At 40.8% G+C, this 24,323-nt stretch overlaps 1 protein-coding gene across 1 annotated transcript in view; it reads left to right on the forward strand.

The window, feature by feature from the left end:
- The first annotated feature begins 249 nt into the window (after positions 1 to 249).
- The window catches only part of SCAMP1 (secretory carrier membrane protein 1), a 148,483-nt gene continuing 124,409 nt past the window's right edge, over positions 250 to 24,323 (forward strand). Inside the window, exon 1 of the mRNA XM_052646298.1 lies at positions 250 to 378. Coding sequence (XP_052502258.1) covers positions 322 to 378 — 57 coding nt within the window. The 5' untranslated portion in view covers positions 250 to 321. The remainder of the gene's footprint in view (positions 379 to 24,323) is intronic.

Consider the following 24,323-nt stretch of genomic DNA (forward strand, 5'->3'; position numbering starts at 1 on the left):
CTCATTCAAACGCCGAGCCTCGGCAGGGCGCTTAGCCCCGGGCACCTCGGCTCGCGCCCCGCCCCCCAGCCCCTCGTCGCTACTAGGTCGCCGCGAAAGCCCGGATCGCGGGACGCGGCCGGGAGGACCCGGGCCGCGAGGGCGGCGCGGCGCCGGCGGCCCGCCGCACCGGGCATGCTCAGTGGCGCGGCCTGCCGGGCGGCCTCGCGAACCGCCCCCGGATCTGCGCGGCGGCGGCGGCGACGTGAGCGCGCAGGGGGCGGCGGCCTCGCCCCTTCTCTCTCTCGCCGCCTGGGTCGGGTGGGTGACGCCGAGCGCGAGATGTCGGACTTCGACAGTAACCCGTTTGCCGACCCGGACCTCAACAACCCTTTCAAGGTGAGCGTCGTCCCCAGCATCTCCCGCCGCCGTGACGCGTCCTTGTTTGTGTAAACCGACAAGTTTCCTTCGCGCCCACGGCGCCCGCTACTCAGCCCGGGAGCCCGAGGCGCGGGGCCGCTGCGGGCCCCGTGTCACTCGTGTGGGGGTCACAGTGCGCCCTCCTGAGCTCTCCATGCGGCCGGACTCCCCCCGGTCCCCGACCGGAGAGGGTCGTGCCCTGGCCCGGGAGTGGAGGCTCCCGAGGCTGCGGGGTTCCCGGCCCGCCTCCCGGGAGCCGGGCGGGCGAGCGCCCGGAGCGGGTGGACTTGTCACCTGCCAGGCCGGCGGGCTTGTCACCTGCCAGGCCGGCGCGGCCGGGCCGGGCCGAGGGCCAGCACGCCGCAGCAGAAGGGGGCTCGCCCTCGGGAGGGGTTGTCATGGGGACCCGAGGCGGCGGCCGCGGGGAGCTGCGTGGGGGTGATGGCAGTGGTGTGGAGGCGAGGTGAGGGCGCCGAGTACAATGTAATTTTTAAGAAGGGTTTTGTTTTTATTTTCTCAACTTGTGTTGCGCACGGATACCACACGCGGCGCTGCCATCCCTCCTCCCCACCGTTTGCCTGAGGTTCGAGGTACTGATATCAAAGCCTAAGTTACATATAAATAAACACACCTGGAAAACAATAGTGCACGTGGACGATCGTCTTCCTTTCTAAGCGCTCTTAGTAAGGTAAACGGGATATTTTCCAAGCTCCTGGGGCGTCAGCTGTTTTCTGGGCTCTGTGAGGATAGCATTTCCACCGTGAGCTCCTTTCCTTCTTGGAGTCTGCCTTGTAGATTCCAGCTTCCCAAGGGCTTGGCTTAGGGTGAAGAAAGGTGGCTAAGAGGTTCATTATCTGCGCCTGAATTAATGCAGCGTCAAAGGAACTATCTTTCTAAAAAGTACCACTCCAGATTTCTTAGTGATCGCATTTGTTTAGCACGTGTAATTTGTTTCTGACTATTTCTTGAAGTTGGTTCTTTAATTTTCCTGCATATGTAACAATACAGCAGTAACAATTTGTGGTCATACAAGGATCACTTTTCTGGCTTGTTGAGTTTACATCTTTTCTTTTTACTCCTGGTTTTATTAAGAATTCTAGAAAAGGAGAAACACTCCTTCCCTGATGATCGCCTGATAATTTCATGGAGGATTATCTTAAGTAAATGATTCTGGTTGTCATCGACAGTTTGACTTACCCTGTAGAAATGTAGAATGGACTTAGTTAGCTATTCTTTGCCTCTAATATCACCTAAGAAAATTCTATACACCTAGCCTGAAACTTTCAGGTTTTAGAGATAATATGGTTGTACTTTGAGGAGAATTTTTTTTTTTTCCCTAGAAATTAGTATTTAGTATTCCATCATTCCATGTTGTGGAAAATGAGATTATTGTTTAATCATAGGCATTCTGAAGTGACATCTCATAACTTGCCAAATGGGTATTTTAGAATATTTTGAGGTATAACACAGAGAACCTGTCAGCTCTTCCTTATTCTGACAATTCATTGATGCTGTTTATTTAGCATCTGACTGTTTTGCTATTTTCTATTATTCTGTTCCGTTTCCTGGCTTTTATTAGGTAGCTGATTCTCTTGTTAGGGCAAGACAATGTTGCCTTTTTAGCCCAGACTGCTTTTTTTCAATTACTAATTTTCACTGGACTATAGTCGCTTTACAGTGTTAGTTTCTGCTGTACAGCAAAGTAAATCAGCGATATGCATACATATATTCTTTTTTGTATTTCCTTCCTATTTAGGTCACCACAGGGCAGTGAGTATAGACTACTTTTTCATCACGTTAATGTTTCCATGACACTTTCCTCTTCTGCAGTACTTAAGGTTGCTGTAGCAATTCTAAACCCAAAAGTAGCTTTAAATACTCATTCGTTGTAGCATAAAATTATAAACCATTCTTGTTCTTTATAAGTGGATGCATTCAGAGGACAATGATTATTTAGGTTCATAAAATTCTTCAAAGGATAGATCAATTCAGGCCTAAAGGGGACTTGGTAGTACACCTTTATCTATTTTCGTTGACTGTTTTGTCATTGTGTACCTGACCTTTTATCTTTCCATTTAAGCTGCCCTTGTTCTTTTCAAAGTAAAAGTTTACATTTATAGCATATTGTTTTTTTCTTGCTACTGTTGGTTTCCTTTCATGTAAATGCCGATTTTTGAAATAGCATTTGCCTCAGCTGGTAAAAAATATGCCTGCAATTTGGGAGACCTGGGTTCGATCCCTGGGTTGGGAACATCCCCTGGAGAAGGGAAAGGCTACCCACTCCAGTATTCTGGTCTGGAGAATTCCATGGGGTGTATAGTCCATGGGGTCACAGAGAGTCGGACATGACTGAGTGACTCTCACTACTTAAATATAAAACATTCCCAGATTTGTTTTTGTGTTACCTTATCATCAACTTTCCTTACAAACCTGTTCTTATTTTCAATATTTGAAATATTTTAGTATTCAAAAATAAAGTTAATATTTGAAAAATATATGTATTTCACATTTGTCAGCCATCCTAATTTCTTCTTGATTTAAAACTACTTGATTTCCACTGCTAAATTGCTAAGTTGCCCATTGTCTTACATCCAGGTGTGGGTAGTGCGGAATTGGCATTCGAATTTAGATCACCTGATTCTTGCCCTGTTGCTGATGGCACTATATAATCTTGCTTGTTTACAGCTCTGACATCAGAATTGTTGTGTTGTGTTTGGTGCTGGAACTTGAGGGTCTCATGTTGTATTTAAAAATTTTGGCTAGAGAGTTAAAAACAGAAACACTGTGTCTGATTCTGGCTTTGTCTCCGACAGGCCAGCTGCAAAACCTTGGAAAGTTGCTTAGCCTCTATACCTTAGTTTACTGTTAGGTAGAATATAGTAATAGTACCTTCTTCATAGGATTGTTAATAGTATTAGGTGAACATACATTTAGTGAGTTATAACTACTCAAAGCAAGGTGGCTTTAATTAGGTAATAATTAGTATTAATAGTAATTCAAGGGACTGTATAGTTAACCATTTTATTTTTGCTTATTAATTTTGTGAAATTCTTATTCCCTTTGAGTCTCCTAGAATGCTGTTAGAAGCTGTTTGGTGGGTCATGACTGAGGAATCAAAGTCAAAAATATTTGCTTTACTTCGTTCTACTAGATCAGACGCAGGTTGTCTGAATTCTAGTGCTTTGTCACTACACATGTTTCCTCCCCAATAAAAAAATCTCTGTATTAAAATTGAGCAACTGTCCACTTTATTTTAACCTCAAAAATTAATTCTACTCTGTTGAAATAATCTATTTAAAACGACCTACAATTCAGTGTTCTTATTTGTCTTTTTAGTTTCAGTAATACCAGTGGTATCCTAAGAGTTTATTTGAAGTTGAAAATCGAAAACCTTGTCTTAAAAAAGAGGCCCATAATTCACGAATGTTACCCATTTTGTTGTCATTTAAAGTAAGTGGATAGCACTTTTATCCATTTAAAATGTTAAGACTGGATCGCACTAGAAAAGGACTTTAAGGAATTTTTCTGTGGTAGTCTAACTTTGGAAACTTTATCTTTCAGCATTAATCAGGGACATATTGGTAGTAATTTATGGTTTATGGTATTTTATGTTCATGTCAACTGCATGAGTTCCCACTGTTTTCCTAAGGTCGGTGTTTTTTAAAAAGCTTCCATTGAGCTGCTGATTATATTTCATCAAATAAAGATGCATCATTATTTTATTTACCTCTCTCAGTTATCTATGGAGAAAGCAATGGCAGCCCACTCCAGTACTCTTGCCTGGAAAATCCCATGGATGGAGGAGCCTGGTAGGCTGCAGTCCATGGGGTCACTAAGAGCCGGACATGACTGAGCAACCTCACTTTCATGCATTGGAGAAGGAAATGGCAACCCATTCCAGTATTCTTGCTTGGAGAATCCCAGGGACGGGGAGCCTGGTGGGCTGCAGTCTATGGGGTCACACAGGGTCAGACACGACTGAAGCAACTTAGCAGCAGCAGCAGTTATCTATTGCTGTGTAACAAATATTCAATACATGCAAAATCCTTGAATTTGGAGGCCAACTGCATAACACTAGCTTATATAAGGGACTTGACATCTGTGGATTTTAGTATCCAAAGGGGCTCCTGAAACCAATCCCTGCTTCTATACTAAGGGATGATTGCTTGTAATCCCAAAATGTCGTGGCTTAAAACAACATTTATTTGTTCAGTATTTTGTTATTTGAGTTAGATTCAGCTGGGCAGTTTGTTTTTAAATGTTACTGTCTAGAGTCACTCATGTGCCTTCAGTCATCCGGCAGCTTGGCTAGGGTTGGGTAGTATAAGATGTCTTTGCGGTTACCTGGGGCTCTCAGTGGGCGCAAAATAGGTTCTCTTTCATGTGGCCTCTGCTAGGAGTAGTCTGGGCTCTTTTCATGGTAGCAGCAGTGTTTCAAGAGGAAAAGAGTGAAAGCCACAAGGCTTCTTGAGTCATTTCACTTCTGCTAGAATTCTGTTAGTCAAAACAAGCCACAAAACAGTCCAGATTAAAAAAAGGAGTTGGGAGAATGAGACTTCAGTTCTTGATGAAAGGAACTGTGTCCCTCTTGATATAGACCTGGGAACTGAAAAGATAAACCCAGTGTAAAATGGTGAGACAGGTACAGAATAACATCAGTAGAACTCCCACCACGTAGAGGAGGAGTGGGAGGCACATCGCAGGCTCTGGTAAGATGTGTGTGCATGCTCAGTCATGTCTGACTCTTTGTGACCCCAGGGACTGTAGCATACCAGGCTCCTCTGTCCATGGGATTTCCCAGGCAAGAGTACTGGAGTGGGGTGCCATTGCCTTCTCCAGGGGATCTTCCCTATCAGGGATCCAACCTGTGCCTCCTGCATTAGCAGGCAGATTCTTTACCACTGAGCCATCTTTGAAGCCCCCTGGTGTGAATAGCAAGTAGGAAATCGAGCTAGGCTCATTAGTTGGGGTCCCCTGCTTTGAGGGCAATGCACGTTCTTTGATTAGGGCCCATTTCTATTACCTTGGAAATATTTCCTAATCTTTTATCTTCTTCTGCTTTTGGCTTTACCCGTTAAGAAGCCCTTCTTTTCTGTGAATTATCCATTTGTGACTGAGTAGTATTTTTCAATCTGCTTCCTTCTCAATGACAATTAGGAGTCCAAAAAACTCTCTTCAATTTGAAATTGTTTCTTTTAGTCCAGGCTGGTACAACTCTGTTGACAATTGTGTTCATCTTGTTGTTCATTCGCTCAGTTGTGTCCAACTCTGTGACTGCAACCCCATGGACTGCAACATGCCAGGCCTCAGTGTCCTTCACCATATCCTGGAGCCTGGTCAAACTCATGTCCATTGAGTCGGTGATGCCATCCAACCATCTTATCCTCTGTCGTCCCCTTCTTCTCCTGCCTTCAATCTTTCCCAGCATCAGGGTCTTTTCTAATGAGTTGGCCCTTTGCATCAGGTGGCCAAAAGTATTGGAACTTCAGCTTCTTCATCAGTCCTTCTGATGAATATTCAGGATTGATTTCCTTTAGAATGGACTGATTTGATCTCCTTGTAGTTTAAGGGACTTTCAAGAGTGTTCACTAGCACCACAGTTAAAAAGCATCCATTCTTCAGTGCTCAGCCTCGTTTATGGTCCAACTCTCACATCCATACATGACTACCGAAAAAATCATAACTTTGACCATATGGACCTTTGTTGGCAAAGTAATGTCTCTGCTTTTTAATGTGCTGTCTAGGTTGGTCATAGCTTTTCTTCAAGGAGCAAGTGTGTTTTAATTTCATGGCTGCAGTCACTATCTGAAGTGATTTTGGGGCCCAAGAGAAAAAAGTCTGTCACTGTTTCCATTATTTCCCCATCTATTTCCCATGAAGTGATGGGACCAGATGCCATGATCTTATTTTTTTGAATGTTGATTTTTAAGTCAGCTTTTTCACTCTCCTCTTTCACTTTCATCAAGAGGCTCTTTAGTTCCTCTTCACTTTCTGCCATAAGGGTGGTGTCATCTGCATATCTGAGGTTATTGATATTTCTCCCGGCAGTCTTGATTTCAGCTTGTATTTTCTCCAGCCCAGCATTTCTCATGATGTACTCTGCAGATAAATTAAATAAGCAGGGTGACAATATACAGCCTGACGTACTCCTTTCCCAATTTGGAACCAGCTCGTTGTTCCATATCTGATTTTAACTGTTGCTTCTTGACCTGCGTACAGATTTCTCAGGAGGCAGATAAGGTGGTCTGGTATTTCTATCTCTTGAAGAATTTTCCACAGTTTGTTGTGGTCCGCACAAAGTCTAAGTCAATGAAGCAGAATTACAAGTTTTTCTGGAATTCTCTTGCTTTTTTGATGATCCATTGGATGCTGGCAATTTGATCTCTGTTTCCTCTGCCTTTTCTAAATCCACCTTGAACATCTGGAAGTTCTTGGTTCATGTACTGTTGAAGTCTGGCTTGGAGAATTTTGAGCATTACTTTGCTAGTGTGTGAAATGAGCGCAGTTGTGCGGAAGTTTGAACATTCTTTGACACTACCTTTCTTTGGGATTGGATTGACCTTTTTCAGTCCTGTGGCTACTGTTGAGTTTTCCAAATTTGCTGGCATATTGAGTGCAGCACTTTCACAGCATTATCTTTGAGGATTTGAAATAGCTCAGTTGGAATTCTATCACCTCCACTAGCTTTGTTGGTAATAATGCTTCCTAAGAAGTGAAGTGAAGTCGCTCAGTCGTGTCCGACTCTTTGCGACCCGATGGGCTGTAGACTACCAGGCTCCTCTGTCCGTGGGATTTTCCAGGCAATAGTCCTGGAGTGGATTGCCATTTCCTTCTCCAGGGGATCTTCCTAACCCAGGGATCGAACCAGGGTCTCCCACATTGTAGACAGATGCTTTACCGTCTGAGCCACCAGGGAAGTGCTTCCTAAGGCCCCCTTAACTTCACACTCCAGAATGTCTGGCTCTAGGTGAGTGATCACACCATCGTGGTTATTTGGGTCATGAAGATCTTTTTTATATAGTTCTTCTGTGTATTCTTGTCACCTCTTCTTAATATCTTCTGCTTTTGTTAGGTCCCTACTGTTTCTGTTCTTTATTGTGCACATATTTACATAAAATATTCCCTTGGTATCTCTTATTTTCTTAAAGAGATCGCTTGTCTTTCCCATTCTATTGTTTTCCTATATTTCTTTTCATTGTTGACTTAGGAAGTCTTTCTTATCTCTCCTTGCTGTTCTTTGGAACTCTGCATTCAGATAGGTATATCTTTCCTTTTCTCCTTTGCCTCTAACTTCTCTTCTTTTCTCAACTATTTGTAAGTCCTCCTCAGACAACCAGTTGGCCTTTTTCATTGGTTTTTCTTGGGAATGGTTTTGATTACTGTCTGCTGTACAGTTTTACCAACCTCTGGCCATAGTTCTCCAGGCACTCTGTATATCAGATCTAATCTCTTGTTCATCTTATGCAGATTCAAACTATCCTGTAAAACATCCATAATTCTTTTTGAGACAGTCTTCTTTATTGGGGTAGAGTGTCAGGGTGCTATGGATCAATACTCTAAAGATATGTGGAAACCTTTTATCTAGATTGAGTGTCTCCTACGGCCAGTGAAAGCTTTCAGGCTGTTAGGGTGGGTGGGGCGTCTCTCACAATAACTAAATGACGAAACTAGTGTTTTGTAATATTTTGGCCCTTGCTTTTAACAATAGTTGTAACAGAAAATGTGATTGTGAGAATTTTTAAATATAAACTGTTCTTTTGCTGATGTTGCCTCCCACCAAAAGGTCTTTTGGAGTGTATTTAATGTTTTAGTAGTGTTGAATGAAGATCCAGGAAACTTACTGGGTATTTTCTTAATATGAATCACAGTGTTAAGTGGTTCTTGAAAAATATGTATTTGCCAGAGTCCAGCTCCAGCAGCCAGGGGTTCAACCTGAAGGGAGGAACCGTGTCAGCGAGTAACGAGACAGCCTCTCAGTTTTCTTGGACTGCCTATTTATTTCAACTTTAAGATTTTCTTGTATACTTTTACAAAAGCATTAGGTCAGAGGGCTTCATTGGTGGCTCAGACGGTAAAGCGTCTGCCTGCAATGCGGGAGACCTGGGTTCGATTCCTGGGTCGGGACAATACCCTGGAGAAGGAAATGGCAATCCACTCCAGCACTCTTGCCTGGAAAATCCCATGGACGGAGGAGCCTCTACAGTCCATGGGGTCGCAAAGAGTCGGACACGACTGAGTGACTTCACTTTGACATTTTCAGTTCCCCCTCACCCAGATTTATTATCTCCATAAATCACTGTTGCTCTTCAAACAGAGTTCCTGCTTCAGCAAATCTCTGGGAATCAGCTTTACCATCTACTGTTTACTTCCTATGTGTCCTATAGTTAACTTGTGATTACATTGTAACTCATGCTACATTCCTCAGTTTATTTCTTATCTTTCTAAATCCTGTTTGCCCCTAACATCCTGAGCTCACTCTCTCTTAAAAAGGATTCTAGCTATAGTATCTCTAAAATTCCTAACCTCTGTAAGCTATAGTAAAATGTGCTAACATTACAACATTCCTTAAATCTTCAAGTTCTAACTATTTAAATTATTTCTGAGCCTTAAATTGAGTAAACTCCTTTGCCATAAACATTTTCCTCACAAATAGGCTTCAGATAGCAATCCCTCCCGTGGCCTCAAGCTGCGGCCTATGTGCTCATCCTGGAACCCTCTTTTGTAAAAGTCCTTGAACAAATGTCAATGACTAACTTTATGAATTATTTTCTGAGCACAGCTGCAGAAGGCTTTGTGCCTTCTCATGCTCCTCTCAAGAAAAATAAGCACCTTAATATTCCTTTTCAGTCAGCTCAGCTGAGGAAAGGAAAAAACAAGTCAGAATCACAAGGACTAACTCCTTGTGGAATCACAACTCCTTCATCCTGGGTCCGTGCCTGCGGGACAAAGAGAGGGGCTTGGGGCCGTGCCTCCGTTTTGTCAGTAATGCCTAGTGTGGCTCCCGACATATATTGGATTAATGTAGTTAGTTACCGGTTCTTAAAAGTGAGCCTACAATGTTCTGTTTTTGTCCATCCAATGAGTATTGCTTTCAGTTTCAAGTACATATTTAAAGAGTGGTTTGAGCAAGATAGGTTGTGCCTAGGAGGAAGTCAGAATGATCGTGCGTCTGGAATCAAGTCCTCGGAAGGATAATGTAAGTTTATTCAATGGGGTTAGTCTACAGAAGGCTAAAGGGAAATTTGAGATATATAGACACTTGAAGGATTCTTAGTTGGTTGAGTGAATAAATTTGTTCTAGCTTCAGAAAAAAGGCCAAATGCCAGAGTTTATGTGAAAATAGATTTAGTCCTAACCTAAAGAATGCTCAAACTACCAAACAATTGCACTCATCTCACACGCTAGTAAAGTAATGCTCAAAATTATCCAAGCCAGACTTCAACAGTATGTGAACCGTGAACTTCTGATGTTCAAGCTGGATTTAGAAAAGGCAGAGGAACCAGAGATCAAATTGCCAACATCCGCTGGATCATGGAAAAAGCAAGAGCGTTCCAGAAAAACATCTATTTCTGCTTTATTGACTATGGCAAAGCCTTTGACTGTGTGGATCACAATAAATTGTGGAAAATTCTGAGAGAGATGGGAATACCAGACCACCTGACCTGCCTCTTGAGAAATCTGTATGCAGGTCAGAAAGCAACAGTTAGAACTGGACATGGAACAACAGACTGGTTCCAAATAGGAAAAGGAGTGCGTCAAGGCTGTATATTGTCACCCTGCTTATTTAACTTCTATGCAGAGTACATCATGAGAGACGCTGGGCTGGAAGAAACACAAGCTGGAATCAAGATTGCCGGGAGAAATATCAATAACCTTCGATATTGCAGATGACACCACCCTTATGGCAGAAAGTGAAGAGGAGCTAAAAAGCCTCTTGATGAAAGTGAAAGAGGAGAGTGAAAAAGTTGGCTTAAAACTCAACATTCAGAAAACGAAGATCATGGCATCCGGTCTCATCACTCCTTGGGAAATAGTTGGGGAAACAGTGGAAACAGTGTCAGACTTTATTTTTTTGGTCTCCAAAATCACTGCAGATGGTGATTGCAGCCATGAAATTAAAAGACGCTTACTCCTTGGAAGAAAAGTTATGACCAACCTAGATAGCATATTCAGAAGCAGAGACATTACTTTGCTGACTAAGGTCCATCTAGTCAAGGCTATGGTTTTTCCGGTAGTCATGTATGGATGTGAGAGTTGGACTGTGAAGAAGGTTGAGCGCCAAAGAATTGATGCTTTTGAACTGTGGTGTTGGAGAAGACTCTTGAGGGTCCCTTGGACTGCAGGGAGATCCAACCAGTCCATTCTGAAGGAGATCAGCCCTGGGATTTCTTTGGAAGGAATGATGCTAAAGCTGAAACTCCAGTACTTTGGCCACCTCATGTGAAGAGTTGACTCATTGGAAAAGACTCTGATGCTGGGAGGGATTGGCGGCAGGAGGAGAAGGGGACGACAGAGGATGAGATGGCTGGATGGCATCACTGACTCGATGGACGTGAGTCTGAGTGAACTCCGGGAGTTGGTGATGGACAGGGAGGCCTGGCGTGCTGCGATTCATGGGGTCGCAAAGAGTCGGACACAACTGAGCAACTGAACTGAACTGAAAGATGTAAAAAAAAAAAATGTATTAGAATTGTCTGACAATGCTTTTTAGGTATGGAGTTCCTGAGCACTTGAAGGAATTCTTGCAGAATTTGAACAACTTATCACAGGTGCTAAGGCAGAGATTTTCGTGTTTCAAGTTTTTTTTTCCCCCTTCATTTTAAAAGTCTCTGTTACATTTTTATACACTTATGGACCATTTGTGAATGCATAAATTCTTTCATGTTTTAATATATCGGATATCAGACTTGAGTCTGGTCATCTCAGAGAAGAGGGTTTATGTTCTAGGATGTTATGCTCTGTGTCCCAGCATCTACTGAGGGAGCAGCCTGAAGTGACTGCTTCCCCCGAGGCGGTCATCTCCTTTATTGCATGATGCTTGCCATGCTGGCTCTAGCTGACTGATCTTATCAAAGGCTCAGCAGAAGCAGGTTTTTGGGCTGATCAGGAACAGATAAGAGCTCTTGGTCCAAAGATTTTGCCCTAGCAAGAACAGGGATAGTTAACTGAGCTTTTTCTCTTAAGAACATGAACTGAGAGCACAGAGAAAAAGTTACAGCAATAAAGTAGTGGGGATAACTATGGAAAGACATGAGAAGAGAGCCAAATTACCTTAATCATGAAGCATCGGAGTAGGAATCATATGACCAGGGCTTCTGAGGTAATTTTCTAGAACCCCAGTCCTTATTAGAGCTGCTCTTGAACTACAAGAGATATTGCCATGTTTTGAAGAATTCCAGCCTTTGTGAAACATGGACTCTTTCTTTGTATGCAGAGTCCATTTCTTTCAAGCAGAATTGCTTACAGGTAAATGCAAAGTAACATCATCTAACCAAAATCATGATTGAATCAAGCCTGTATCTAGATTGAATACAGATATAAATGATAGAATATAGGTTGTCATGATACAGTTAAAGTTGTACTCAGTTTTTGGTGGTAATGAAAATTCAGACACTATGATGTGTTTTTAAATCACAAGAAGGAAATTTCCCAATGTTTCATAGGTGTGGAACATAAAAGACAATGTGGAGGTTGGCTGGATTTGACTTTGTACCAAATCCCCTTCCCCGTGCAAGAAATGCCACAAGAAGTCCTCGTAAACATGTGTGCAGAGAGCAATCCAGTAATTTTTCTGGTGTTTGGCTTTGGGTGCTTGTATGAATTAGTAATGCCAGTTCATCAGCTGATGGATATTTGAGTTGTTTCTACCTTTTGAGTATTATGAATAATGCTGCTATAAACATCCATGTACAAGTTTTTGTTTGAACATTTGTATTAATTTTCTTGAGTGTATACCTGGGAGTAGAATCTCTGGGGCTTGTGGTAAATATATTGAATCCTTTGAGGAATAGCCAGACAGTTTTTCAAAGTGGCTGCACCATTTCGTATATATTCCTGCCTGCAGTGTATGAGGATTCTACTTTCCCTACATCCTAATCACCGCTTGTTACCTGTTAATAATTCTAGCCATGCTAGTGAATGTGAAGAATCTCATTTTGGTTTTGACTTGCATGTTGTCATATGATGTTGAATTTATTTTTATGTGCTTATCGGCCATTTGTATATTATCTTTGGAGAAATGTCTGTTCATATCCTTTGCCTATTTCAAAATTTGGTTGTCTTTCATTGAATTGTAAGAGACTTTTAAAAAATATATTCTGGATTTAACTTCTTTATGCAGATAAATGATTTACAAGTGTTTTCTCCCATTTTGTTGGTTACTTTTTTGTTAATGTTCTTTGAAGCACAAAAATTCTAAATTCTGATTAAGTCCAAATTATCTATATCTATTTTTAAATTATTTTTAAAATATAAATTTATTTTATTTGGAGGTTAATTACTTTACAATATTGTATTGGTTTTGCCATACATCAACATGAATCCGCCACAGGTATACCCGTGTTCCCCATCCTGAACCCCGCTCCCTCCTCCCTCCCCGTACCATCCCTCTGGGTTGTCTCAGTGCACCAGCCCCAAGCATCCAGTATCATGCATCAAACCTGGACTGGCGATTCATTTCATGTATGATATTATACATGTTTCAATGCCATTATCCCAAGTCATCCCACCCTCTCCCTCTCCCACAGAGTCCAAAAGACTGTTCTATACATCTGTGTCTCTTTTGCTGTCTGTCATACAGGGTTATCGTTGCCATCTTTCTAAATTACATGTATAAGTATTAGTATACTGTATTGGTGTTTTTCTTTCTGGCTTACTTCACTCTGTATAATAGGCTCCAGTTTCATCCACCTCATTAGAACTGATTCAAATGTATTCTTTTTAATGGCTGAGTAATACTCCATTGTGTATATGTATCACAGCTTTCTTATCCATTCATCTGCTGATGGACATCTAGGTTGCTTCCATGTCTTGGCTATTATAAACAGTGCTGTGATGAACATTAGGGTGCACGTGTCTCTTTCAATTCTGGTTTCCTCAGTGTGTATGCCCAGCAGTGGGATTGCTGGGTCATAAGGCAGCTCTAGTTCCAGTTTTTTAAGGAATCTCCACACTGTTCTGCATAGTGGTTGTACTAGTTTGCATTCCTACCAACAGTGTAAGAGGGTTCCCTTTTCTCCACACCCGCTCCAGCATTTATTGCTTGTAGACTTTTGGATTGCAGCCATTCAGACTGGTGTGAAATGGTACCTCATTGTGGCCTTGATTTGCATTTCTCTGATAATGAGTGATGTTGAGCATCTTTTCATGTGTGTGTTAGCCATCTGTATATCTTCTTTGGAGAAATGTCTATTTAGTTCTTTAGCCCATTTTTTGATTGGGTCATTTATTTTTCTGGAATTGAGCTGCAGGAGTTGCTTGTATATTTTTGAGATTAGTTGTTTGTTAGTTGCTTCATTTGCTATTATTGTTTCCCATTCCAAAGGCTGTCTTTTCACCTTGCTTATAGTTTCCTTTGTTGTGTGGAAGCTTTTAAGTTTAATTAGGTCCCATTTGTTTATTTTTGCTTTTTTTTCCAATATTCTGGGAGGTGGGTCATGGAGGATCCTGCTGTGATGTATGTTGGAGAGTGTTTTGCCTATGTTCTCTAGGAGTTTTATAGTTTCTGGTCTTACATTTAGATCTTTAATCCATTTTGAGTTTATTTTTGTGTATGGTGTTAGAAAGTGTTCTAGTTTCATTCTTTTACAAGTGGTTGACCAGTTTTCCCAGCACCACTTGTTAAAGACATTGTCTTTAATCCTTTGTATATTCTTTCCTCCTTTGTCGAAGATACGGTGTCCATAGGTGTGTGGATTTATCTCTGGGCTTTCTATTTTGTTCCATTGATCTATATTTCTGTCTTTGTGCCACTACCATACTGTCTTGATGACTGTGGCTTCGTAGTAGAGCCTGACGTCAGGCAGGTTGATTCCTCCAGTTCCATTCTTCTTTCTCAAGATTGCTTTGGCTATTCAAGGTTTTTGTGTTTCCATACAAATTGTGAAATTATTTGTTCTAGCTCTGTGAAAAATACCATTGGTAGCTTGATAGGGATTGCACTGAATCTATAAATTGCTTTGGGTAGTATACTCATTTTCACTATATTGATTCTTCCAATCCATGAACATGGTATATTTCTCCATCTATTAGTGTCCTCTTTGATTTCTTTCACCAGTGTTTTCTAGTTTTCTATATATAGGTCTTTTGTTTCTTTAGGTAGATATATTCCTAAGTATTTTATTATTTTCATTGCAATGGTGAATGGAATTGTTTCCTTAATTTCTTTTTCTACTTTCTCATTATTAGTGTATAGGAATGCAAGGGATTTCTGTGTGTTGATTTTATATACTGCAACTTTACTATATTCATTGATTAGCTCTAGTAATTTTCTGGTGGAATCTTTAGGGTTTTCTATGTAGAGGATCATGTCATCTGCAAACAGTGAGAGTTTTACTTCTTCTTTTCCAGTTTGGATTCCTTTTATTTCTTTTTCTGCTCTGATTGCTGTGGCCAAAACTTCCAGAACTCTGTTGAATAGTAGCGGTGAAAGTGGACACCCTTGTTTTGTTCCTGACTTTAGGGGAAATGCTTTCAATTTTTCACCATTGAGGGTAATGTTTGCTGTGGGTTTGTCATATATAGCTTTTATTATGTTGAGGTATGTTCCTTCTATTCCTGCTCTCTGGAGAGTTTTTATCATAAATGGATGTTGAATTTTGTCAAAGGCTTTCTCTGCATCTATTGAGATAATCATATGGCTTTTATTTTTCAATTTTGTTAATGTGGTGAATTACATTGATTGATTTGCAGATATTGAAGAATCCTTGCATCCCTGGGATAAAGCCCACTTGGTCATGGTGTATGATCTTTTTAATGTGTTGTTGGATTCTGATTGCTAGAATTTTGTTGTGGATTTTGGCATCTATGTTCATCAGTGATATTGGCCTGTAGTTTTCTTTTTTTGTGGCATCTTTGTCAGGTTTTGGTATTAGGGTGATGGTGGCCTCATAGAATGAGTTTGGAAGTTTACCTTCCTCTGCAATTTTCTGGAAGAGTTTGAGTAGGATAGGTGTTAGCTCTTCTCAATATTTCTTCCTGATTCAGTTTTGGAAAGTTGTACTTTTCTAAGAATTTTTCCATTTCTTCCACATTGTCCATTTTATTGGCATATAATTGCTGATAGTAGTCTCTTATGATCCTTTGTATTTCTGTGTTGTCTGTTGTGATCTCTCCATTTTCATTTCTAATTTTATTGATTTGATTTTTCTCTCTTTGTTTCTTGATGAGTCTGGCTAATGGTTTATCAATTTTATTTATCCTTTCAAAGAACCAGCTTTTGGCTTTGTTGATTTTTGCTATGGTCTCTTTTGTTTCTTTTGTATTTATTTCTGCCCCAATTTTTAAGATTTCTTTCCTTCTACTAACCCTGGGGTTCTCCATTTCTTCCTTTTCTAGTTGCTTTAGGTGCAGAGTTAGGTTATTTATTTGACCTTTTTCTTGTTTCTTGAGGTATGCCTGTATTGCTATGAACTTTCCTCTTAGCACTGCTTTTACAGTGTCCCACAGGTTTGGGGTTGTTGTGTTTTCATTTTCATTCATTTCTACGCATATTTAGATTTCTTTTTTGATTTCTTCTGTGATTTGTTGGTTATTCAGAAGTGTGTTGTTCAGCCTCCATATGTTGGCATTTTTAATAGTTTTTCTCCTGTAATTGAGATCTAATCTTACTGCATTGTGGTCAGAAAAGATGCTTGGAATGATTTCAGTTTTTTTGAATTTACCAAGGCTAGATTTATGGCCCAAGATGTGATCTATCCTGGAGAAGGTTCCATGTGTGCTTGAGAAAAAGGTGAAATTAGTTGTTCTGGGGTAAAATGTCGTATAGATATCAATTAGGTATAACTGGTCTATTGTATCGTTTGAAGTTTGTGTTTCCTTGTTAATTTCTGTTTAGTTGATTTATCCATAGGTGTGAGTGGGGTATTAAAGTCTCCCACTATTATTGTGTTATTATTAATTTCCCCTTTCATACTTGTTAGCATTTGTTTTACATATTGCGGTGCTCCTATGTTGGGTGCATATATATTTATAATTGTTATATTTTCTTCTTGGATTGATCTTTTGATCATTATGTAGTGGCCTTCTTTGTCTCTTTTCACAGCCTTTGTTTTAAAGTCTATTTTATCAGATATGAGTATTGCTACTCCTGCTTTCTTTTGGTCTCTATTTGCATGGAATATCTTTTTCCAGCCCTTCACTTTCAGTCTGTGTGTGTCCCCTGTTTTGAGGTGGGTCTCTTGTAAGCAGCATATAGAGGGGTCTTGTTTTTGTATCCATTCAGCCAGTCTTTGTCTTTTGGTTGGGGCATTCAACCCATTTACGTTTAAGGTAATTATTGATAAGTATGATCCCATTGCCATTTACTTTATTGTTTTGGGTTTGAGTTTATACACCCTTTTTGTGTTTCCTGTCTAGAGAATATCCTTTAGCATTTGTTGGAGGGCTGGTTTGGTGGTGGTGAATTCTCTCAGCTTTTGCTTGTCTGTAAAGCTTTTGATTTCTTCTTTGTATTTGAATGAGATCCTTGCTGGGTACAGTAATCTGGGCTGTAGGTTATTTTCTTTCATCACTTTAAGTATGTCTTGCCATTTCCTCCTGGCCTGAAGAGTTTCTATTGAAAGATCAGCTGTTATCCTTATGGGAATCCCCTTGTGTGTTATTTGTTGTTTTTCCCTTGCTGCTTTTAATATTTGTTCTTTGTGTTTGATCTTGTTAATTTGATTAATACGTTTCTTGGGTGTTTCGCCTTGGGTTTATCCTGTTTGGGACTCTCTGGGTTTCTTGGACTTGGGTGATTATTTCCTTCCCCATTTTAGGGAAGTTTTCAACTATTATCTCCTCAAGTATTTTCTCATGGTCTTTCTTTTTGTCTTCTTCTTCTGGGACTCCTGTGATTCGAATGTTGGGGCATTTAACACTGTCCTGGAGGTCTCTGAGATTGTCCTCATTTCTTTTAATTCGTTTTTTTTTTTCCTCTCTGATTCATTTATTTCTACTATTCTGTCTTCTAATTTACTAATCCTCTCTTCTGCCTCTGTTATTCTACTATTTGTTGTCTCCAGAGTGTTTCTGATCTCATCTATTGCATTATTCATTATATATTGACTCCTTTTTATTTCTTCTAGGTCCTTGTTAAACCTTTCTTGCATCTTCTCAATCCTTGTCTCCAGGGTATTTATCTGTGATTCCATTTTGATTTGAAGAGTTTGGATAATTTTCACTATCATTATTTGGAATTCTTTCTCAGGTAGATTCCCTATCTCTTCCTCTTTTGTTTGGTTTGGTGGTCATTTATGGTCATTTATCCTGTTCCTTTACCTGCTGGGTATTCCTCTGTCTCTTTATCTTGTTTATATTGCTGAGTTTGGGGTGTCCTTTCTGTATTCTGGTGGTTTGTGGAGTTCTCTTTATTGTGGAGTTTCCTTGCTGTGGGTGGGGTTGTACAGGTGGCTTGTCAAAGTTTCTTGGTTAGGGAAGCTTGTGTTGGTGTTCTGTTGGGTGGAGCTGGATTTCTTCTCTCTGGAGTGCAATAAAGTGTCCAGTAATGAGTTATGAGATGTCAGTGGTTTTGGAGTAACTTTGGGCAGCCTGTATTTTGGAGCTCAGGGCTGTGTTCCTGTGTTGCTGGAGAATTTGTGTGGTATGTCTTGCTCTGGAACTTGTTGGCCCTTGGGTGGTGCTTGGTTTCATTGTAGGTATGGAGGCGTTTGATGAGCTCCTGTCAATTAATGTTCCCTGGATTCAGGAGTTCTCTGGTGTTCTCAGTGTTTTAAGCCTCCTGCCTCTGGTTTTCAGTCTTATTTTTACAGTAGTCTCAAGACATCTCCATCTATACAGCACCGTTGATAAAACATCTAGGTTAAAGATGAAAAAGTTTCTCCACAGTGAGGGACACCCAGAGAGGTTCAGAGTTACATGGAGAAGAGAAGAGGGAGGAGGGAGTTAGAGTTGACCCGAATGAGATGAGGTGGAATCAATAGAGGAGAAAGCAAACTAGCCAGTAATCGCTTCCTATGTGCACTTCACAACTGGACCGCTCAGAGATGTTCACGGAGTTATATGGAGAAGAGGGAGGAAGGCGATAGAGGTGGCCAGGAGGATAAAAGGGGGGAATCAAAAGGAGAGAGACAGATCCAGCCAGTCAGTAATCAGTTCCCTAAGTGTTCTCCACCGTGTGGAACACACAGAAATTCAGAGTTGGGTAGAGAAGAGAGGGGATAGGGAGGAGACACAGGCGATCTGGTGGAGAAAAAGGAGAGTCCAAAGGGGGAGAGAGCAGTCAAGCCAGTAATCTCACTCCCAAGTAAAAATGGGTACTGAAGATTGGGTTCTTAAAGGTACAAAATTGACAACAAATACCAAAAAGCAAAGGTTACAATCTAGAGTAGAGTTCGGAATTTCAGAAATACAATATTAAAGAAAAGAAGGAAAAAAAGAAAGAGAAAAAAAACCAAAGTCACAAAAATTATTAAATATATATATATGAAGTTTGCTTTAAAAAATAGGGTCTTTTTTTTTGCAAAGTAATAGTACGTTATAAAAGTGAAAATTAAAGGAGTAATAGAGGACTTAAAATTTTTAAAAAATTTAAAAAGAATGATCATAAAGATAGTAAAAATATATCTAGGACTTTCTCTGGTGGTGTTGTGGGTATTGTGGGGTCAGTTCATTTTCATATGGTTCCTTGGTCCGGATTATATTTCTCAAGATCTGTAGGCCTCTTTCTATGCTGTTGGTACTAACGACAGGGTTTTAATCTATTGCACCTGCCACTTCCAAGGCAGTTCCCTCTGTTTTAGCTTCTTCTGTTTGCTGGTCTCTTCAGTGTCTGATTTCTGCCCTGACTGACACAGAGAGGGTGGTGGTGGACACTTTTTTTAGGCTCACGTGTTCAGTCGCGCTGTGGGGAGGGAGGGACGCTGCAAACAAATAACACTGGCATGTGCTCGCAGTGCCTCAGCCACACTGGGCCTGCCCCCGCTCACAGCGCGTGTACCCTTCCTACCCACACTGCTCAGGCTCCAGGTTGCTCCTCCGGGAACCATCTTGAGGCCAGCCCTGGGCTGCATGCACCTCCCAGGTCTAAGCCACTCAGGTTCAGGCACTCGGGAAGTCCTCAGGGGCGCAGACTCGGTTGGGCCTGCATTTTGTGCCCTTCCCAGGTCCGAGCAGCTCAGGTGATGAGGTGTTTGGCGAGCGCGGTTGCTGTGACTTATTGCTTCCCCCGTCCCTGCCCCATGGTTTTCTGGGTGTACAACCGGCACACCTTCTCAGGCAGATGTTGACTGTCCAGAACCCCAAGAATTCTTAGTTAGCAAAGAAGCCTGCTTGCAGTTTGGTAGATAATGTCTCTCTGGGGCTGCAATTGCCCCCTTCCGGTGCTGGCTGCCTGTCACCGGAGGGGGATGGTCTGCAGCCGGCTAGTTCTGTTTAGTCCTTTGTTCTGTGTGTGGGCCTTGCGGTGTCTTTGGGCTTTTCCCGTGGTAGCTATTTCACAGTGTGGTTTGCTAGCCCAAGTTAGTTTGCTCAGATTGCCCTTGGGACATTCAGGCCAGATCCTTACTCTAAGCAATGCAGCCCGAGCCTCCCTGCCCAGCCCCCGCTTGCTAGTGGTGGATGCAGGCATCTGCGCTGCTTCTCTGCTGGGGGAGTTACCATTGGGCTCGTAATCTGTGGGTTTTAATTATTTTTCCTCCCTGTTATGTTGCCCTCTGTGCTTCCAAGGCTCGCCACAGACTCGGCAGTGAGAGTGTTTCCTGGTGTTTGGAAACTTCTCTCTTTTTAAGACTCCCTTCCCGGGACGGAGCTCCCTCCCTACCTCTTTTGTCTCTTTTTTGGTCTTTTATATTTTTCCTACCTCCTTTCGAAGACAGTGGGTTGCTTTTCTGGGTCCCTGTGTCCTCTGCTGGCATTCAGAAGTTGTTTTGTGGAATTTACTCAGCGTTTAAATGTTCTTTGATGAATTTGTGGGGGAGAAAGTGGTCTCCCCGACCTATTCCTCTGCCATCTTAGGACTGTCCCCCCAAATTATCTATGTTTAGATTCTTTGTTTTGATATTGTATCTAAGAGTCCTTTGTCAGACCTCAGGTCGTGAACATTTATCCCAGTTTTCTTCAAGAAGTTTTATAGTTTTAGCTCTTACGTTTAGCTTTATGATTGATTTTGTGTTAATTTTTGTGTTGGGTGTGAAGTAAGGTCCAACTTCGTTGTTTTGAATGTGGATATCCAGTTGTTCCAACACCATTTGTTGAACAGACTGTTCTTTACCCTTTGAATGATCTTGTCACCCTTGTTGTAAAACTTTATTCATAGTCTATGTTTTTGCAAAAGAAATGAAGTATTTTTGTTAAAAAGCCCTTCATATTTCATGCAGAATGGCTCCCAAGAACCTGCTGAAGTCCCTAGAGTGAGTGTGTGTGTGTGTGTGTGTGTGTATCTATTAGCTTGCTAATCTTCCCAAATCAATAGAGCTAGTGTTGCAACTGTTTCTAATCTCTGCTTGTTTCAAAACTTAAAAAAAGTATAATGAGTTTTACACTTGTTTTTAGAATGTAATTATGAATATATCAATATTACCAACTTAATACATTTTTTTCTTTATAAGAGACTTCTATTAGAGTACAGATGAATTACTGAAATGTTTTTTATATCAGCAAAACTGTTAGAACCTCTTAAAAGAATAAAGCAAGGAATAAGTGTAAATTATAAACATGTTGTGCATTTTGAGTATTGCTGAGATCAAACACTGACTTTTGTTGAGATCAAACTAGGAAGAAAGGATTTGTGATAGGTATATATTGATCATTTTAACTTGATTGTTAATTGAAGAAAAATAAATTAGACATTTGAAAGCAATAATTCAGTATATGTAGCTGTTAAAGATTTTTGCTTATCAAACAGAACAGTGCATATCATACGAACAGTATATACTCAACAAGTATTGGATGTTTCTTTGTTCAAGAGAAATAAGCAAAGATAGAGTTGTGTATATGCTGCTGGCAGTCATTTTGTCTGCAAGAATCCTCCAGTGGTGGTTAGAATTCTCATATAGTGATGTGGGATATATGTGGGAGGTGGTAGGTGATAGGAACGGGCCAGTCATGGCTGGGGCTGGCATACTTGCGTAAATTTACTAGCGTAATTTTACTATTTTCCCAAAGTAGTTTATGCTTGTTTTAGCTTGATTTAGCCAGTCTTGTGGTTTTATTTATGGCCCATGCCTAATTTTTGGCATCTCAAGTAGTCATAAATTTTAGTGAATTGCTTACAAGTAAGGGGCATATTATAAAAGTGTAATTAATGTATTTCCTAAACTTCAAAGAAGTGTTACATGCTTTTTCTACTTGATTAAAAAAAATGTATGGAAATGTTTATATTTGAATCTCAGGGGAGCTTAACCACCATTTAGAGTTGAGTTCATAAGAAAATGTTCCGTGAACTGTATGTATTGCAGGCAAATATTTATGTGTTCTTACCCCAGTGCTGGGGGCTTAGAGGAAAGAGTTAGTGAAACCTACAGAGGTGGTCCAGGGGAGTAGGTAAAAGGGTGGCATTGGAGCCAGGCAGCCTAAATTTGCTTGTCCACCTCCTAGCTAGGTGACCTTAGGCAAATTGCTTGATTTTTCTGCTTTCCATATTTACTAGATTTTTTTTTTTTTACACTTCTTATAGTTACAGGATTTTGCTTTTGAATTAAGACAAAGATAAGAAGCTCTTAAAATAACAGATAAAGGAAATAATGGTGCAAATTTCTCTTTGGTTGCAACATGTGATTATTTATTCTTCTCCTTTATTTTATCCCTAAATTGCCTATATTTTCTAAGGCAGACTAATTTTTATTAACTTTAAAACTTTTGTTGGAGAAGACTCTTAAGTGTCCCTTGGACTGCAAGGAGATCAAACCAGTCCATTCTAAAGGAGATCAGCCCTGGCTGGTCTTTGGAAGGAATGATGCTAAAGCTGAAACTCCAGTACTTTGGCCACCTCATGCGAAGAGTTGACTCACTGGAAAAGACTCTGATGCTGGGAGGGATTGGGGGCAGGAGGAGAAGGGGACGACAGAGGATGAGATGGCTGGATGGCATCACCGACTCGATGGACATGAGTTTGAGTGAACTCCGGGAATTGGTGATGGACAGGGAGGGCTGGCGTGCCGCGATTCATGGGGTTGCAAAGAGTTGGACACGAGCGACTGAACTGAACTGAAACTTTTGGTATTAACAGAAATAGCAACAAAAACAAAACATAGAAGTTACTGGTTGTCTTACAAAGCATGGGAATTTTAGAAGCTATTATATATCACAACTTGACCTGAGAATAATAATGAGAGTTCATTTTATTTTTATGACAAATTACCTTGTGGTGCAAACTTTGTTTAAATGGTGAAAAGTTGTAAACTTGGTTGTTTAATGTTGATTTTTAAAAAGGCTATCTAATTTTTTTTTTTTAATTATATTGGAGGCTAAGTAGTTTCTAAAGTTGTGCTTATGATTACCTTTTGAAGTCGTGGGAAGCTGGCAGGATGAATCTCTGGTGTAACAGTTGGAATGCTGAACATTTTCTCCCTGTGGATATATTGTTGTAGATTTGGATTTGCTGGTCTGAAGAGCCTAACCACTAAGTTAGCAAGAGTAGGTTATTTATTTAGCCAGAATTCATTTCTTAAGAAAATGTTCCTTACAACATATATTTGAGGTGGAAAAGCTACATTTGAAAGTTGACTGCCTATGTGTTTGTGCTCAGTTGTTAAGTCGTGTCTGACTCTATGTGACCCCATGGACGCCACGGACTGTAGCCCACCAGCTTCCTCTGTCCATGGGAATCTCCAGGCAAGAATACTGGAGTAGGTTGCCATTTCCTTCTCAAAGACTGCCTGTAATATGACCAAACTACTAAGACATTTAAAAATTTGTTTGTGGGTATTTGCTGGCCACATTTAGTGGTAATTGTTTTGCTATTTCAGTATTTAATATGAATGACAGAAAACTCATTAATCTTGGTGCAGAACCAGTATATATGACAAAACAAACTTTTTTTGGTTCAAAAATCTCTTGAGAGTTTATTGAAAATAAGGGATGTCATCCCATCCTTAGGATATCAGTTCAGTGGCTCATTCATTAGTAGTCATTTGAGCCCGCAAGTCAGTTGAACAAATATGATCAAATATTTTCCTGTTTTTTGCCATTGTCCTTTTTCTTTTTATGTCTGTATACTTCAGTGCATTTTTGATGGGCATCTAGCTCTTTTAGCTACCCAGTTTCTCAAATTTCATAAGAAATTTTCATGATTCCAAGGAGTAGGATGCTAAAATAAAGTATCCAGTTTGTAAGTACGCAAACTCTGGTATCATTGTAGTCTCTGAGAGCCAGATCTCCTCTCAATCTCTTTTTCACTTCTTTCCTAACGAGTGTTTCTGTAGTTAATAAGGGTGCTGAGTGATTTGGTATTTAGATTTTGAAGACGTGGATTTTTTAAAAAAGGCTTGTTTCTTATTTATGGCCGTGGTGGGTCTTCTTTGCCATGTGTGCATTGTCTAGTTGCAGTGATCTGGAGCTTCTCTTCATTGTGGTACATGGCCTCTCATTTCAGTGGCAACTCTTATGATGCTGAGAACGGGCCCTAGGACATGTGGGCTTCAGTAGTTGCAGTGTGTGGACTCAGTAGTTATGGTGCAAGGGCTTGATTGCCCCACAGCTTGTGGGATCTTCCCGGACCAGGGATTGAACCCATGTCCCCTGCATTGCTCGGCGGATTTTTAACCACT

Source organism: Budorcas taxicolor, chromosome 10 (genome assembly GCF_023091745.1).
Source record: "Budorcas taxicolor isolate Tak-1 chromosome 10, Takin1.1, whole genome shotgun sequence".
In the NCBI taxonomy this organism is placed as follows: Eukaryota; Metazoa; Chordata; class Mammalia; order Artiodactyla; family Bovidae; genus Budorcas; species Budorcas taxicolor.